Here is a 19,635-nt window from a genome sequence, read left to right as displayed (position 1 = left end):
TGAGATTGCAAATCATATTGCAAAAGGTGAGTCAGAGATGAATGGTAGTGGTAGCAAGGGATGTAAAGTTTTCCTCACTCCCTTTCTTTCTCTCTTCTTACCTTCCTTTCTCAGAAAAGAAGTACAGTTATGGGACAATATCTAAAGGAGATAATAAGCTCCTGTGAGAAATTTTTTTTTTTCAGGCTAAGGGATACTTAAGAACATTTGTAGGCACCTTGGAAAGAACCAGCAAATTGGAAAAAAAATTGAGGATTAGAGAGAAAGGATGATTATAAAGTTAGCCTGATGAAAAAGGTTAAAGGAGAATAATCAAAAAAATCTCAAAAGAAATTGGTCTTGTTAACCAGAAGGGGTCATCTCTTCATTAAAGACTGGTGTTAGGAAGAGAAAATTTTGAATAAATATACAAAGTTTTGTGGTAGTTGGTGGATAAGTGGTTAGAAGAAGTAGGTAGTAGGGGTTTATTTTTGATCTTTTGGTTGTCATTTTACTTGTCGAATTAAGTTTTTTTTCCCCCTCCATCAATATGTCAATTGATTACAAAATGGAAAATATTTTAAAAATTATATCATGATGAAAATATTGGCCTTAAAATGGGTGTTATTTAAGAAAAGATTAATTTCTATATTTTGGGGTTAGAGGTCTAAAGTGAAAGTTTATCTAACTTAAGTAAAACTTCTTTTAATTTCTCTGAAAGCGTCTCATTATTATGAAAGGGATAGGTTATAATCTTGCATTTTAGATAGGTAAAAAGTTTAGAAACTAAATGATAATTATATAGTAATTTTAATCCCTGAAGAATGCTAGTCATAATTAATATGTGTTTTTGGAATACATCATACTATTAAACACAAAATTTAAAAAATTTCGAATACTTTGGACCATTTCCATCTAATTGTTTTCAAGTAAGAAATTTTTTTACTCGTTTTACTTTTTTATAATATAAAACCTATATTTTATTTTAACTGTTACATAACCTAAGCAAAATACCTTTAGTGGTTAATTAAGTTTCTAGAATTGAACAAACAATTTTTTCAGATAATAATTAGAATAAAATAAAATTGTGTTTTTGTATCAGACAACTCATTAATTGCCTATTTTATCAATTTATTAATAGCTTGCCTTTAGTATAAAAGGAAAGAAAAATATTAATTTGCCACAAATGCACATTAGTCAATATCTGACTTTTAATATTTGTCAGAACGTTTAGGAATAAATAGTTGTTAATAATAAACAGTGATGCTCTGATTAAGTAAAAGATATGGAGCAGAAATAGCTATTTTAAGCATCTAAATCTTTTATAAAACTATTACTATTAACTTAATTTAGCTATTCTTTAGCAATTAGTCTTTGCCTAGACTATATATATGATCAAGAATTTTTTGTTTTCAAACAAATTCGCCCTCTAGTGGATAAGCTAAATTGTCTCGTTATGCTTTATTTCTTGATTTGCTCACAGGTTAAATTTCGTTACTCTGTTATTCTTCAAAAATAAAACACCTAAAATAGTTGTAACTTATTTTAGTGCAAAATCCACATGAGTCCATGAAAATATACAGATATAGCTGCTAAAATGTGAAGTCGTAGGGTTTTGAATCACATCATTGATAGACTGTAATCTAGTTGATTAGATAATTGACAATATACGAATAGAAGGAAAATCTGGAAACTTTCAAGGCATTTCTTATTTTTATGCATAATGCTTAAAATTAACAACTTTTTTTTTGGTTAGATAGTGCCACTAAACTCTTTGTACCATTGGAGACCAATTTATTTTGTGATTTGTGCAAATTCCTTAGAATGTAATCTGAGAAAAAAGGGCAGTATAACATTGCATCAGATCTTTCAAGTTGTAAATCCACTAAGAATCAGAAAATATGTATTGTAAGTAAATTTGATCATTCACATAATATTTTTCAGACTAACAATTAGATATTTAGGAAGCATATCTAGCACAATCTGTTTTCGAGCAGTGATGCAGAAGTTCTATTTTGGGGCCCTGTGTATGTGTCTGTCTGTGCATTTATGCCATGGTATATAGAGAATTTGTCAGGCTTAATGATAGCTTAAATGAATTCTGATGGTCTTTTGACTCAGAAAAACTCAGAAGTAGTATTGCATATTTGAAGCTGTGGAGACTGCTATGTCAATAGCTGGTCAGTTGTGAATAATAAGCCTTAGACATATTAGGCTGTTTGTTATCTGGTTCTCTTCCAATTCAGAAGTTATCTCTGATTATGAAACCAAAGTGGCCAATATGTATGTATTTTTGTCTATTGAGTGTGTGGCACTTGGCAATTTTGGTTGAAATTAGTGTGGATTTGCATGTAGGGAAATTATCATGTATCTTTTATTTAAGTAGATGTTTCACCACATGTTTTTCTATGTCATTTAAAAATTGTGAATGCAAAATTCTTTAAAGGAAAGGTGATTTGTACATAGGAACACAATTCCTTTTTTTCCTTTAAGACCTTTCATTTGAATTTTTTGAATTCCATTTAGCCTCTAAAGTTATTATGTGTATATTCCTACCTTTAATAATTCATAATCTTCTAAAAACACTACAACTTTAAAGTTTAGGTTAGCCTGCTTTTCTAACTAGTAGAACCTTTTGAAGTGAAGAGGGTATGATGGAGTGACTGAGGAAAATGCAATAGCTAGTATTTATATAGTGCTATAAGATTTGCCTAAGAGCTTTACAGATAGCTCATTTGATCATCCCAACTAACTCTGAGAGTAGATTCTATTATTATTGTCTTTATTAAATGAAGGAACTGAGCCTAAAAGTGGCTCAGTGACTTGCCCAAGACCATGCAACTAGTAAGTACCTGAAGTTTGATTTCTTCCAGATTCCAAACCCTGGGCTCTGAATTACTCATAATTTTTGAAACATGATTTACTGAGAAATAAAAAGGAGCCATGGAGTTAGCTTCTGATTAAAAGAGGATATTATAAAAATTTTTAATGTTTTTTTTTTTCCTGAGGCAATTGGGGTTAAGTTGTAACTTCCCCCTAAGAAGTTACTGATTGCCAGTTTTACCTAATCCCAGGTCTTCAGAGTCTCAGGCCACTGCCTCATTAAGCAGTAGTTCTTGTTCAGCAGAGAGCCTGGACACAGTTGCTTGCGAGCTCAAGTCTTTATTCTACCCTCTCACATCCTGCTCTTTCTCAGCACTCCTCTACACTCTCCTTATTTCCTGGTCCCCACTACTTATATTGCGTCTATAAGGTCACAAGCACAGCCACTAAGAGAAGGAGACATCTTTTTTGATGATGCGTTCTCAATGCGACTAGAGTTCCTGCTAACTACAAAGATCCATCTGGGTGTCTCAGGCAATAAGGCCTTTTTATTTCCTCTTTGCACTATGAGGTTCTTCTCTGCACCTTTACATTAAGTGATTTGCCCAGGGGTAACACTTCCTAGAGGAAGTTTCTGAGATCATATTTGAACTCGAGTCCTCCTGTCTTCAGGGCTGGTGCTCTATCTGTTGTATCAAGTAGCTGCCGGATCTTTTAATATATCATTATTAATATAGAAGTAGATATAACTGTTCAGGTAAATCATAAATTTAGAGTGAAGCAAAATTTAAAAAATATCTTTTCCAATGTCTAATTTTGCCCAAGATCACAAAGATAGTAAGTCCCAGAGCTGGTTAGTAACCAGCAGTAAAAATATAGCAGTTTGAACCAGTGTCTCTTGATAATATATAGAAAATTGTTTTATGCATACACACACATGCTAATTTACAAGGTTATTTTAGTTAAAAATTCAACATTGCCAAATAGACTTGCTATAAAAATATTTTTTAGAATGTGTTCTTGAATTTTGCTTAGCATAGTGCTTACAGCATAGGAGGAACTTTACAATGCTTCTTGAATGAATGAATGAATGAATGAATAAATAATAATTCTATAAACTTTAAAAAGTGTTTAATTTGTATTTCTAATTTTGTTAAAATTTAAAAAGTATAGTAAGGAACATAGTTCAGTTTAAAAAAGAATGACTGCTTTTACAAACTTTTAAAAAATATCTTCATTAAATATTTAATGAACCACTGTTAAAATACTTTTATTATATATGTCAGCTTTGAACAAGAAACTTATTTCTAAATTTTACTTCAAAAAATATTATAATTTAATACTCTAGCCTTACTACAGTTTTAAGTCCTATAGATATTTCAATAAAATGTCTTGCAAATTGCTATACCCCCAAAATCAAATTTAAAGAGATAAATAATTTGCAAAGTGTTTTATTGGTATATCTTTTATCATAGTCATCCATCTTTCTTTTTCTGCCTCTCTTTTTTTCCAATTTGAATCCTCCATCTAATCAAAGAAAAACAATTAAAGCATCATCTGTAGTCTCTGGTATTATACACAATATTCTGCCCTTGCTATCACTGTCATAAAGGATGAAGTTAATATTTGATTATCTCTTCTTTGAGCTTTAAAAATAATGCTATCCCAATGTGAAGTGGGCAGCTGTGGAAGGGAGAGTGCTTATGCTCACCAGAGATATCATGAGATGAGCCCTTTGACCAATATATTGTAGACTTCACATAGAGTTTAGTTTAGATAGCCTTTGAGTTCCTTCCCATCCCTGAAGTTCTATAATTCTGTGACCTGAGAAGCTTAATTAGAAATCTGTATATACCTTTTCTCCATTGCTTATGTGTTACGTGCTGATGGCAATTAAAGTCTTTTACAATATTGCATAGCATAATTTCAGATGGAAAAAAAATGACTATTCATTTGTATTTTTATTTGGATACAATGTTTTCTTTATATACCTCAACATAAATTCATATTTTATTAAGATGTATCATTACTTCATAACATTTATCAGTTTTATCCCTTTCTATATGTTTATAGCTCTGAATTAATTTTTAGTGAGAGATTCTAGACCTCTGTTGGGAGCAGGTATTATAAAGACTAGGAGACTTTTCAGAATAAATTATGAAAGTTCATTTTACTAGTAATATTTTTAAATTTTGTCTACAGAGTAATGAATAATAATTATTGTTTTTTTTGCTAGGATTCTAAACTCCCCTCTTCAGTTCGGAACACACTTCTGGAGCTTTTTGGTCAAATAGAAAGAGAGTTTGAAAATCTTTATATTGAAAATTTGGAATGTAAGTATTTTATTTTTATGTAACTTTTATATTCGGTTTATTTGTCTTCATAATTTGAGAAAATGGTCTGCTTGGGAGTTGAATATACTGTAGAATGAAAACAATGGTATGAAACAATGCTTTTGATTTTTTTCTTTAAAAGTTAAAAAAAATTAATATATTTTATTTTAAAACAATAGATGCTTCTCTAAAGCACATAAACAAAAAGCCCCTTAACAAAGGAAATTTCCAGAACAAAGTTTATGTTTAAACTGGAAAGATGGTTTTTAACTCTCTAAACATCATCATTGTGTTTGGACCAGTTTTTTGTTTCCTGTACATGTTGATTTTATTTATTGTTGTCATTGTGAATATTATTATAGGCTCTCCTTTCTTCCCTCAGCATTACTTTGTACAAATCTTCCCATTTTTTTTTAAAACAATAATTCATAGTAATCCTTCCTTTTGGCACCAGAATTCAGTTCAGTCTGGTGAACATTTATTAACTATGTGCTATATACTAGGTACTATGCTGGGTTCCGGGAATACAAAGACTGTGTCTGTTAAGTTGAAGCTAAATCAATAGAACACTGTTATTAAAAAAAAAAAAAATAGTTTTCAGGAGTGCTGAGCTTGTTGAAGAAGATTTCTCTTCTAGTGTACAAACATTGTCACTTCATTGAACAGAATTAACTCCTTTTGTATTGGAATATTTATTCTGAAAGGATAATTTGGATGCCAAGCCCATGTGAGACTAACAACCACCTTTTCCCACTATGGCCAAAATAAGTGAAATTAAAACTCCAAATATGAGAAAAACGTAGTTTCTCTGGCATTTCAAAGTTTTGAAATAAATTGATTGAGTAAATTGTCAGGTCACTTGATAAAATTGCTTATATTCTCATAGGACTGTTAAATTGCATTCTTCAATCTTAGGTTTTGAAATTGTACATGAAGATTATATTAGAAATATTTGTCAAGAATTTATACAAACATGTTAATCGCTCTAGAAACTTTCAAATGTAGGTTGCTTGGATCTGACTGTAAGCATGAATGGAATATAATAGAAGGTAGTTAGAAGGTCTGGAACATTTTACATCTTTTTAACTTGAACTTCTCACTACTATTACTTACATTTTAATATCAACAGATGTTATGGGAACTTACATGGCACTACTTATAATAGTATAGACACAAAGACTTTTGGAAGCATAAGCAGTAGGGAAATCTATGCATACTCCAAGATATACAGTGATAGAGATAGTGCTAGGTAGGTAAAGAGCACCTTGCTGTTGCCTCCAAGTTGCTTTCCTGTAGGCAAGTCACTTTCTTTTTCTCTACTGCTTCACTTGTTTCATTTGTAAAATGGGGGTAATAACTTCTGTAGTGCCAATCTTTTGGGGCTAGCATAAGATTTACTTAGACAGTACTTTGCCAAGCTTAAAGAGTAATATAAATATTAGTTTTTGTAATTTGAAAGTATAGGATGACAATATTACTATGAATTCAGTATTACTTTTTTTTTTTTTAGCAAATTAATATTTTATAAATCTTAACAGTATCTCTATAATTGAAAAATATTAATATTTACTTGTAAAATATATATTAACTTACAAAAAGTACAAAGATGCTTATATGGAGTCATTTGTTCAAATGGCTGATACTGTTTTGCAGCTTCCAGATTGAAAGTGTGTTTGGAGTAGTGAACATTTTAGTCTTAGATCTATTTTAACATCATCTTGTTTTGGTTTTTAGATTTCAGTGCAAAGAATAATACAGTACCGTGGACAAAATCCATTATTCACTTTTTATATTTTGCGGAAGTTGGATAAAGAATAATTATAACATTTGGTGTGCATATGGATTTTTAGTCATCTAGCATTTATTAAGTGTCTACTATGTGCCAGGTACTGTGTTTAGTGGCAAAGATATAAAGAAAGGCAAAATATACTTCATGTTTTCAAGGAGCTTATAATATAAATTTTCACATCACTTGAAATAACTCTATAGCACCTCCCTTCCCCTCCCCAGTGGTCCTTACCCCTCCTAATTAGTTATTTGTTACTAGTGCCCAATATCAAATCTTCATCGTCTTTTATGAAATCAGTAACAATCTTTTCCACTTCCTTCTATTGTGACACTTTTCAATACCATACATTTAATCAAAGACTTGTTCAAAGACAATTCTGTATAGTTAAGTATCTTTTTATCTTTTTATAGTTTATCTTCCCAACTAGATTGTAAACTGCTTGAAGATAGGGACTGTGTTTTCCATTTCTTTGTGCTGCTCATTTCTTCTATTTAACTACTTTGCACATGGTAGGCAGTTTATATATATATGTGTGTGTGTGTGTGTGTGTGTGTGTGTGTGTGTGTGTGTGTATGTGTGTGTATGTATACATATATATATATTTTTGATTTGTTAGTTGTGGATTTTTTATATGAATCTTCAGGTTTTTCTTTTGTTGTTGTTAACAAAACTGTTTATATTTATTATCGGTTTTTTGAGTAACAAGTATACAGAATGAAAAGTTTTTAAAAATTATTTTTATTGGTTGAAAATGGAACTTATAGTTTTATCTTGATAATAATTGACTATGTGGTTGACCAATTTAGAGCTTTAATTGTTCTTGGTACATTAGAATATAGTTATACATTTCTTAAAATATTTGGAGAATATCAGATCTTTATTTCAAGTGCTTGAGTTATGAAATTAAAATTTCATGAAATTTGTATATTTTTAATTTGTTTTTTTGAAATTCTTAGTGCGTAGAGAAATTGATACCCTCAATGAGCGTCTTGCTGCTGAAGGACAAACAATTGATGGGGCAGAACTGAGTAAGGGTCAGCTGAAAACAAAAGGTAAGGTTAAATGTCAATAAAAAGCATTTATTTAAAACTTGTTTCCTCTTTCTTAAACAATTTACACATTGTGCTAGACTTAGAATTTAATAATAGAAATTGATTCATTTATACTTTTGCAGTCAAGTAATCATCAAATATCCATTTCAATTTAATGGGAAAGAAAGATTTATTGGAAAGAACACTAGACTGGGAGTAATGAAACCTGGATTCCAGTTCTAATTCTGTAGCTGTCTGATTGAGGATACATCACTTAATCTTTTTGGAGCTCAGTTTTCTGATATATAAAATGAAACAGCTGGATTAGATGATATTTATAGTAACTTTTGTCACTAAAATTCTATACGTCTATGGTTTTTTTTTAAATGTCTTTTTTTTTTTAAATTTCAACAGCCAGTCATAGTACCAGTCAGCTTTCTCAGAAATTAAAGACCACTTACAAAGCTTCTACTAGTAAGGTAGGCAAGACTCCATTGTATTCCATATTAGTATTTGTTCTTGAACTAATAATGCAATATTTAAAATATGTGTATTGTTTTTATTTTGTATGCTTTTCCAACCATCAAGAATAGTTAAGTCATCACATTTGGAATCTTACCATCACAGTCTTGATTATGTTGATAGTGAAAATACAAACAGCACCAAGGAAAACAAAGATGAGAGAACTTGGCAGATTGAATGAAGTTTATAGAGAAAAATTCCATGCTGTAGGCAACACAACAGAAAGGGTGTTGAAGGATCAATACACAGAGTCTGAAGTTTTTTGTCTTTCTATAGAGAAGGCAATAAATATTTTTGAAAATACCAAAGGTATAGACAGCCATGATATCTTTGTATTGTGAGGAGAAAAAAAGGAAATACTCGCACACATTAGAGGTGACACCAGCATCCTTCCACCCCATCCTCCATTGTAGTGAACTTAATAGGAGGTTGTGGACAAAAGTTGCACAAGGTGGGATTGCATGGCTGGGTTGTCATCTACATCATTGGAAGAAACAATCAACCCATACTGATGAGATCACTTTTGAGTATTTGAGAATATTCTAAATAGAAAATATTAAATTGAAAGTAATTTAGTTATTTTTCTAAGGAAACTTTTAAAGGTAGTTTAACATTTATTACATATGGTAGATATTTGCAAAATAAGTCTTTAATAAAGCAATATATTATATAATAGAAAAAAATTAATTAAGCCTCAAGTTTTAATGTTAATTAGCTTGGTTTAAGGCTCTGTGAAAATGGATAGAACTGATAGTGCTGGTACAATTCAGTGTTGTTTTTTCTCCCTTATATATAACCAGAGATAATTGATGTAGATTTGGATTTTTTGAGAGAGAAATATTACCCTTATATCAAAAATGGCACTTTTGTATGTTTGGTAAATCATATTTTATTCCTAGCGCAATAATGTCTTGAGTCTCATGTTTATGTTTTATTCTGCCAGGTGCTATGTAGAACTTAGAGAAAATAAAGACTCCACATTTAACACATTTAATTACTTTTTGCTGACCAAAAACAGGGAGGGGGGAAGCAAAGTCCAACATTGTGGTTGAGTTTCTTCTAACATTGTAGAATTACTAGATAGTTGTTTTTTTTAAACCTCTTTTCCCTTGGCTTAAAAAAACCTCAAAGTAAAAATAAAATAAAATAATAAATGAATAAAGCCAAGTAAAATAAATAAAGTGTTAAGGATATCTCAATATTCCTTTTGTTTTAGGTCATTTTAAAAAGCCCAAACATGTGTTAGAGTTTTCTATAGATTTCTCTCTAAATTTCCCAAAAAAGTAATTAAATTGTTTCTGGCCAGTTTGTGGTTTTTGTTTTTTGAAAGGGACATTAATTGATAAAATAAGGCATTTCAATTCTGTTTGATTGTTTAAAACTGATATTAAAGTATGCTAACTCAAAATACTACGATCATACTGATTTTGATATTTTCTTATGTTAACTAATCTGGCAAATTATTTTAGTTATTATATTAAGTGTCTAGATTAAAAATGTATGTATGTGCTAGAATTTGGAGAGGAAATGTCATATAATGTATAGAGAAATGACCTTAAGAGTCTGGAAGGTCTGTGTTTGTTTAACCTCTGACACATACATTGTGTATCCCTGGAGGAGTTCCTTGACTTTTTAGTTCTTTAGGCAACTGTCTTAAGACAACCGATTGCAGAGAAGTTATTGATGTACATTGGTATAAAGAATTTTTCACCCAGAACTCCTTATACCAATGAAATTGTGGGACCAGCTTTAAGTAAATATGAAAATTCCTTTTTAGCCTTCCATAATTTGTAATTTACTCTATTCTTTTTTGGAAAGGAGAAAGAGAGCCCTTCCTCCCCGCCTTCTCCCTCCATCCCCAATACTTATCCCTTTATTTTAAAATGATGAAGAAACTCATACATGTTTTATGGCTTGACATGATTTAAATTTTTTCTTTTTTTACAATTTTCTCTTATAGTAACAACTAGAGGAGGGAAAAAAAAATTAAAAATACCAAAACTCATGGCTGGGACTTGCTTATTAATACTGGCATAGAGTAGGAAGATTATTTTGTTTTTAAGTAATTTCAAGTTCTTGGTTTGAATATGTACTTTAGTCAAATTCCATTAATGCATAAAATAATCTTTTCACAGTTTGAAAAAAAATTGGGGATTTTTAAACTTCTCTTTTGCTAGTTTACTTAAAAAATTATTGATTGCAGTCAAATGAATTGTTATTATTTTCTTTATTGTTTTAGATTGTTTCCAGTTTTAAAACTACAACATCAAGGGCAATTTGCCAACTAGTGAAGGAATATGTTGGCCACAGGGATGGAATCTGGGATGTGAGTGTTACAAGGACACAGCCGGTGGTGTTGGGGACCGCTTCTGCTGGTAAACTTTGAAAGATTTAAAAACAAAAAACAAAAAAAAAAATGATTCAACTTTAGTTTTTGGAAACATTAACTGCGATAACTGACATATTGCTGATATGGTGGTGATGAGTGAAATAAAATGATTCAGTTGAAATATTTATTAATTATAAACCCTAAAAGTGATTTATGTTTGAAGTTTGAGTATATCACATTATAAACCCCAGTGAATTAAGCAGCTGATGTCAGGATGACATTGTCTAATTTTTTGGTGCTTTTATTTTTTTTAAGACTTCTTGTCCTAATTTCTGATTATCTAAAATATATTGATAAGCAAAATATTTCATTTTTTCTTGAGTACTGGAGTTCTTTAAACTATATCTCTTCTAAATTGAAAGTGTTTTATATAATTTCAATCCTTTTTTACCTATCATTATATTTAACTTTGAAATGGAGCTAAGATTTTTTGAGCTTTATTTACTGCCCTTTTTTAATCCATCCTTTAGGGGAATGTTTCTCTGATTATTCTCCCTTACTATTATTTATGATTAAAACATTCTTGTTGTAGGAGCATATTCATCTTTAGTTTCTCAGTAGAATTTTGTTTATGGAATTTGCTTTATTATTTTTTAATAAGTGTACATTAAGATACCAAGGTCAGGGGAATGCTAAAATTTGAAGGGTCCCTAGTAAATTATAACAGTAGTAGGGTTTAGGCAGTGGTTACCTTTCTTTTCATTCAGCAAAGGATATAGATCTATAAAATAATGTATGATTTTCAGTTGCTGTTTTTAATTAACACATTTAAATTTAAGAGGGAGGTAACCCATTATTAAAAAGCATTTACTGAGCTTGTTGAATATAATTGTTCTTTCAACTTTGGTTTCCAAGGGTAACATGGAAACAGCAATAGAAAGCCACTTTTTGTTAGAACAAAGGGGAGACAGTTTTAGCTGAAAAAATTTTTTTTCTATCCATAAAGGAATTACCTCCTGAAAATAAAATCATTTCTGAAATTTCCTTGGACTGCCACAATACTGGATTTAAGTACTTTAGATATCATCCTGTCAGCCATCTCAAGGCCCCAAGAAGTTTAAGTGATATGCCAAAAGGTCAGATTGAAATAAGAGATGGAGTAATGAGACAGACTTTGACTGAAATCAAAATAGTGGAATGAAGTACGAAGAGACACACTGCCTTTTTCTCATGATTGCTGAAAATAGTAGACCAAGTCATCTGTACTGGATATTTTAGTAACCTAAACCTTTCTCTTATTTTTAGACAGTCCTTACAGGTTAGCCAATCCTGAAGCTTTCCTATATAAATGAGTTTCTAGTGTTTTCAAGTGTTAATATTGATTTTCTATTCAACTTTACTTATTAAGCATATAATATACAAGTTTTTAAAATTTTTATTTATTTTTTATTGCCTTATAAAATTTAGATGATGGTAAGTTTTTTGTAACTCCTTGTAATTTTCAGACAGATCTCTTAGGGACAATAATATTTTCAAATCCATATTGATATTATCACCAGCTTTACTTAGTTAATTGTTACATTCACATAAATAGGATTTTTGATCATTGGAATCCAGGAACTAGAATTTAAACCAAAACAAAGTTTTCTTTGCCTTGGGGAAGATCTAAGTTCAAATATTTTGAAAAATTTCTCATTTGAAGGAAAAGTTAGAGACCATCAAGTCCAAACTATGCTGGAAAAAGAATTGTCTCCACAGCATATTTTACAAGTTGTTAATTAGACTTTGCTTGAAGGCTTTTAAAGAGGATAGTTTACTAAGTCCATTCCACTTTGGATAAGAACATTTTTAGAAATTGTTAGTAAAATTTTTCTAAAAATCAAGTATAGGGGCAGCTAGGTAGCACAGTGGATAGAGCACTAGCCCTGAAGTCAGGAGGACTTGATTTCAAATCTGGCCTCAGACACTTGACACATTCTAGCTGTGTGACCCTGGGCAAGTCACTTAACCCCAATTGCCTTAGCCTCCCCCCCAAAAAAATCAAGTATAAATTCAAGAGGTTTGTTGCATTCAGTAATAATACTTTTTATAGTTAAGATTTTTTTTTAATATATTCCACATTTGGAATATGAGCAGGTAAGGAATTGATTGAGTCACAGGTCAGGTTGGAAAAGCTAGTTTCCATTTTCTTTAGAGTCAATCTTTCAGAGAGCGTTTTAATTATTTTGTTTGACATGCTTTTAACTATAAGGCCATCAGATATTCATATTCAAATGTAAATAGAAAAGTTATTAAATCCAAGAAAAATTTGTCTTGAATTAGAATATCTAATCAAGAATGGACTATGGCAGTACAATGATAAAAGCCATATTCAGTTAATTATCTATTTAGGCATTCAGAAAGAAAAAATAATTGTCCCATACAAGGCACTTAATTTGAAGTTTTTTCCTTTCAGATATATATTACATTGTATTCTTTTTGCATATGATGTTTGAATTACTTTTTGGGGGCATATCTCAAATAGACAATAAAAATTGTACTTCCTTGTTGATCATTTTTTAAGGTAGCTTATGAAGACATCAGTGTCTTTTAAAGGTAAATTGTAGGGAATGTTTTACTATAATATTATTTAACTTGATTTTGATTTCCCTTTGAGGGTAGATCAGCTTCATAGGGTTATTTTATAATTGGTATTAGATTTATTAATTCCACAATTAAATTTTACAATTAAATTAAATTTCCACTGTTAGCTAAGATAATGCAGATATAAAATTTCCCGACTGAGGAACAATTCAATGGAACAGCTTTATGACTGATTTAACAAGTCATCTAGTAGAATGGATGCTATATTTGGACATGGAATTTTTGGTAGTTGTCATAGTTAAAAATATTTTATTGATATGAGTTTTTTGGTTTTATTATGTTAGAATATTAATCTTTGACTTTTTTTTTTTTTTGTATGATAAATATTGTTCAGATGCAACTTTCCTTTTCTTTTCAGATCACACAGCTTTGTTATGGAGCATAGAAACTGGGAAGTGCCTTGTCAAGTATGCTGGTCATGTTGGGTCAGGTAAGTCTCTGTAGATATAGACTTATTTAGTGTTAGAATTTATTTTTCTTGTTTTGATTTGATTTATAAAACTATCCATTTATGTGATTGAATTAAAATATTCTTGTTTGCCAATAATTTGTTGTTATCTCTTTATTTTTATAGAAAAGTTAAATACTGAGGAAGGGGAATGCTCTATATATTGCCTTGATCAGTAATAGTGTCTAACCTGTTTTTGTTAGAGACTTTCAGGGCCTTTAATAGCTTTTCATATTTCTCCTTTGAACTCACATTAGTTAGTCTGTGGAAGGTGAAACACATTCTATTATGTGTAGCTGGATTTATAGATCTCTTATCATTCCAGTATAAAACATTGTTAACTTAGTAGTCTTTGTCATACTTTATATAAGCAAAAATCTTTTGAGCTATAAAATTTTTTGTTAGGCTATAAAATTTTTTATAATAATTTTTATTAATAAAATTTTTTATTAGACATCACTAGTTCATAAAGTTATCAGTACAGTTTTAAAGTATTAGTGATAGTGCTTCTTATGCCATTACCTACCAGTAGCTTGGGGATTTTTCCAGCTCTTTACAGTTTGTAATATTTTAATTTCCATTAAAAATAATTTATTTAAAATATAATTTTAAAAACTTGTTTGATTTTTCTTTCCTCTCTGGCTTACATCATAAAGACTTTTAAGAAATAGAAGTTAGGACAATTAATCACCTCTGTTGGCTGCTAAAATGACTTAGGGAGAGGTTATAAATATTTGTATTGCTGTGTCATTACTGGAAGCTTTTTTGATACCTATTTTTATGTCTCATGCATTTGTTTCTGTTTAGAAAAAACTGCAAATGATTTGTGTAAATTATAATTTAAGCTTTTAACATTCTAAATAAGTAAAATATCCAAAGTTTACTTACTCCTTGATATCTTTTTTTAAAAAACTCTTGACAGTAATGGATGCTTTATGTTGTACATTTTTTTAAACTGATAAATATTGTGTTATTTTCTTACCATCACAATTAGTTTTCTTTTATTTTTGCAGTAAATTCCATAAAATTTCATCCTTCTGAGCAAGTAGCTCTTACTGGTATGTGAGATTTTTAATTATTACATAAAAATATTAATAATGATGCTTACTTTTTGTATCTTAAATACCTAGCATGGCTTTTGGCACATGAATATGATTTTAGTAAATGCTTATTGATTGATTGACTGATTACTGATGCGATTAATAAATATTCACTGAGTATTAGCAATATCATTAAAAGCATTGTGTAGGTATTTTATGAACATTAAACTGCTCTATGTAATAAAGTTGAAAGGTAAATAAATGTATATTTGGAAAGAAAATTTTTATTCTAACATAATAGTATAATGATAGCTAGTTATTAGTTTTGTGATTGTGTGCATGTCATCTCTCTGGACCTTAGTTTCTTTATCTGCAAAGTCTTGCCTAACTTTTATTGTGAAAATCAAATGAGGTAATGTATGTGAAAATGTTTCATAAACTACAGAGTATTTTTGCAGATGAAGAATGCCTTAATTTTTGTTGCTTTTCCTAGTTAGATTACATGAAACATTTACACATGAAAATTCTTCCACTATGTAGCAGGTCTTTTTGCTTAATTGCATTTGGGAAGGAGCAAAATCAATGTATTCCTTGTTTAATTAAGCATATCATACATAAGAAAGCAACTTCTTGTTTTTGAGATACAAATTAGCTAAATCTGATTATATATAATAAAGATGTTGGGAGCTACACAGAATTGGTATAACTCTTTAATGTCCTTTTGGCTCTTTACCATCATTACTGTCTCTTTTTATACCATATATAAATAAAATAGAAAGGGAAGATAGTTGACAATTTTCCAAAATTAATTTTCTGATACATTCCATGAAGGTGTCAAATTATTAAGTTTTGTGCATTTTACACATGCAAAAAAATTGATAATGATAAAGATCTATGGTGTCATCAACTTCAGTATCCCTTCCATTAATTTAGATCCCAATCTTTCCATGCCTTCTTGACCTGTGCAGTTTTGTCCATGCTTCATAAATCTTCCTTAGAGGAGCCATCCCTCTATATTTGGGTCTGTTGATATATTCTTTTTAAGAAATACCTCCCACTTTTTAATGCCCTTCATCCTTTTCTCTCTTGTTTTTATCCTTTCTATTTAAGCTAAATATATGCATAAATATAATTTTTTCTCTCTATTAGAATACAAACTCCTTGAGAGTAAAGTTTTATTTCATTCTTTATATTTGCACCCCCATTTGGTAAGACATCAACATTTGATTTGTATTTCTAAAATCTGTTTAATGTTCTTGAGAGTAGACTTTTCAAGCCTTGAAGATATGCACATTTTCCTTTCATCTATTTCCTATTGTTGGTGAAGTTGTAATACATTTATTTTCATTCATTTTCAAATAAATTGCTTTGAATCTTGATTGCTTTTGATCTCTTTACAATTTTAAATATTTTTTGTTGTTGTTGTTGTTGTTGGCTTGAATTATTTTCTGGGTTCTTTTTGTCCCTTTTTAGTGACTATTATGATGAATTGTTTAAATTTTATAGAAAATGATAGTAAACTTAATCTCTTATAGTGTGTTTTCAATTTTTTTAAAATTTGAAAGAGATGAAATTAATGCCTTTTATTTAAATTAGGTTGAAGCTACTTATCCTGATTTTTAAAATTGTATTGATTTTTGATCCCTACTCTTTAACTATCAGTAATTTGACTGTACATGGATAGTTTATGCTGAAATGACTGCTAGCAATAATTATTTTTCTGTTAAAATGTAGTCAGATTGATTTTTGATTTTATCCAGTAATCATTACATGTAGAACACTTTTGAAGAAATTATTTGTGATATAAAATGAGACTTCTAAATTCTCTATAAATCTTTAACTACTATTATTTCTTGATCTCTAATGATATTTTTCATAATTTTTATCATCTGCATATCTATTTATACAGATTCTAATGTTCTCTACTCTCACAGGTCTAGTTTTCTATTACAGGGCTTCTTAAATTTTTTCTACTTGTGCCCCTTTTCACCTGAGAAATTTTTCCATTACCCCAGGCATATATAGGTATAAATAGCATATAAATCAAATATTTACTAGTAATCATAATTTTGCAACCCTCAGATTTATATATAAGGCTCTTTATAGGGCTGTGAACCATAGTTTAAGAAGATGGGATTTATTGTACTTCTCAAACTGATTGTTCTACAGATGCCTTAAATTCATCATATCAAAAACTGAATTCATTATCTTCCCCCACCTAAACTTTCTTCTCTCTAACTTTTCCTATTGTTCTCAAGGGTACCCACTTCTTTCTAGTTACCTAGGCTCACAATTATGTTGCAGTTGTTTACTGTTGCCAAATCCTGTCAATTTTACCTTTTCTTTATGTCTCATCTACCTCCCCTCTCTGATATTGCAAAAGCCCCAAAGTAGGCCCTCATCACTTTATGACTGGACTATTGTATGTGACATGACATGCAGTTGTCATTGCTATAGCATATGACAATAATGATTGTGATTATTTGCTGATTGATCTCCTTGTTGTAGAAGTCTCCCCACTTTCCACTTAAAAGTAATTTTCCTAAAGTATGTTTTGACCATATCATATTCTTTCTATTCATTCAGTTCCAGTTATCCCAAGGATCAAACATAAATTCCTATGTTTAGCTTTTAAAACCTTTCACAATTTGGCCCATTCCTACTTTTCCAGACTTCTTACTTTCCACTCCTGCACATACTATGATTCAGTGACATTTGCCTTTTTTCTTTTTTTTTTTTTTACTGGATTCTCTTCCATACCAGTTTTTTGCTTTTTCTTGTCTACTTCCTGGATTCTTTTATGACTCAAGCTAAAATTCCACAGCTAAAATGCCTTTTCTGATTCTCTTAATAGCTTAATCTTTTATACATAATTATTTAAATGTTGTCTACCACACTGGATTTTAATCTCCTTGAAATCAGAGTTATTTGTTGTCATTTAGCATAATGCCTGGCATATAGTATGTGTTTAATAAATGCTGGCTAATTTGATTTGTGCCCAGCTTCACCTTGAAGTCTGTGAGGATTAGGATCTAGTTATATGTGTAATTTTTAGGTTTTTGAATGTATACACACACACACACACACACACACACACACACACACACGTATGTATTTATATAAACATTTATGTATAATTTTATATACATACATATAAATCAATATTTAATTTGTTTTCTGTAGTAGAAATTAGCTTCTCTGGTCATCTATTTGCTTATGCCAATTGTGAGCACTATAAAGTAAGTTGACCATACATAAAATGAAGTTTCTTGTCACCTGTAATTGCAGATTCAGTGTTCTTTTCAACTGGATGATCATGCTTTCTCAATAAGTAGGTTAATATTTCTTCTGGACCTTTTGTTTAGTAATTCATTTATCATGGTGAAATGGGTCAGCAGGCAATTATTGAATTCTAGAATGAGCCCTAACATGCAGTATCAATACAAACATGGCTCATTTACTCCAGAAGTATGATTACTCAGTTATTGGTCAAAAATCATATATTAATAGAACTAGTATGTAAATCTTTAGGAATAGATTGAGAAATCTTTGATTCTAAGCATCATCATCTTCATTTCCAACTCCCACAAAATCAAATCCATCATCCATGACCTGAGGCTAGGATGTGATAGAGGGAGACTTTTATAAAATAGTGAAATTCTTACCAGGGTTATGTACATTGGGACCTCTGTGTGCCTTGAGATTACTACTCTAGCTATGGAGTTCTACTAGAAAGATCATTGAAAATCTTCAAGTGTTACAAGTTCTAGAAATAATGTCTAATAATGAAATAGGTTTAAAAAAATCACCAAAGTCCCAAATTATTTTGAAAAAGATTGGAATTCTTAGACTATAATTCCAAAAGACTTACATGAACCCAACTAACTGACCAATTTGTATTAAGATAGAGTAATTTGGTATCTGCTAAAGCTTATGTTATGAGTGAATACATTCTCTTAATCATTTTTTGACAGAAAGTGCAAAAATGTTTGAGGACTTTCTTAGATAGTATATTTGGGGATTGTTGCCATGGTAACAACCACAGGAAGATAGACATTTTCCTGAAGGGTAGAAGGCAATATCACCTGTCAAAAGTAATTTTCATACAGCCCTAGCAAAATATGATGCAGCTAAAAACGTGTGTATGTGTGTGTGAATGTACATATATGAAAAATTCCTTATTTTTCAGGAATTGAAAAATATCTCAAAATGTTTTCCACAACTCAAACAATAAGTGATATTTAAACTATATTTTTATCAGAAATTAAACTGTTGCCTACAATTGCCCAATATAACATTGTTATAAAATTTAAACAGTGTTTTAAAAAATATATACATACATTACTATTCTAATACTTAAAATCTCCAAACTGGAAGGAAGAACTTGCAAAATACAAAGATCTGAAAATCATATAAGAAAAGGATGAGGAGCATATTAATCCTGCTATCTTATCTCCTACAAGAGTTGCACTTAGGATGCTTTCAGTGAGGCTACAGAAGATGAGCTTTTATCTTTATGCTTTTATTCAACTACAAAACCCAGTTGTTTTATTCAGCTACGAAAGGCAATCATTTTACTTTATTCAGCTACAAAAACCATTGTAATAGTTCATAGAATATCACATATGAAGGAATAATAGGATAGTAACTTGTCCAAGAAACCTTTTTTATATGATCTTAGTTGAAAATGATGAGGTA

At 30.2% G+C, this 19,635-nt stretch overlaps 1 protein-coding gene across 2 annotated transcripts in view; it reads left to right on the top strand.

The window, feature by feature from the left end:
* Positions 1-19,635, top strand: part of WDR37 (WD repeat domain 37) — a 108,282-nt gene that overhangs the window by 36,276 nt on the left and 52,371 nt on the right. For both annotated transcript variants that reach the window (XM_052000430.1, XM_052000429.1), the window contains exons 3-8: positions 5,039-5,135; positions 7,881-7,976; positions 8,370-8,434; positions 10,717-10,852; positions 13,808-13,879; positions 14,911-14,955. In XM_052000430.1, coding sequence (XP_051856390.1) covers positions 5,039-5,135; positions 7,881-7,976; positions 8,370-8,434; positions 10,717-10,852; positions 13,808-13,879; positions 14,911-14,955 — 511 coding nt within the window. The remainder of the gene's footprint in view (positions 1-5,038; positions 5,136-7,880; positions 7,977-8,369; positions 8,435-10,716; positions 10,853-13,807; positions 13,880-14,910; positions 14,956-19,635) is intronic.

The sequence above is a fragment of the Antechinus flavipes genome, chromosome 5 (assembly GCF_016432865.1).
Source record: "Antechinus flavipes isolate AdamAnt ecotype Samford, QLD, Australia chromosome 5, AdamAnt_v2, whole genome shotgun sequence".
Classification (NCBI taxonomy): Eukaryota; Metazoa; Chordata; class Mammalia; order Dasyuromorphia; family Dasyuridae; genus Antechinus; species Antechinus flavipes.
Note: the sequence above shows the minus strand (reverse complement) of the source record. Positions and strands in the feature narration are given on the sequence as shown.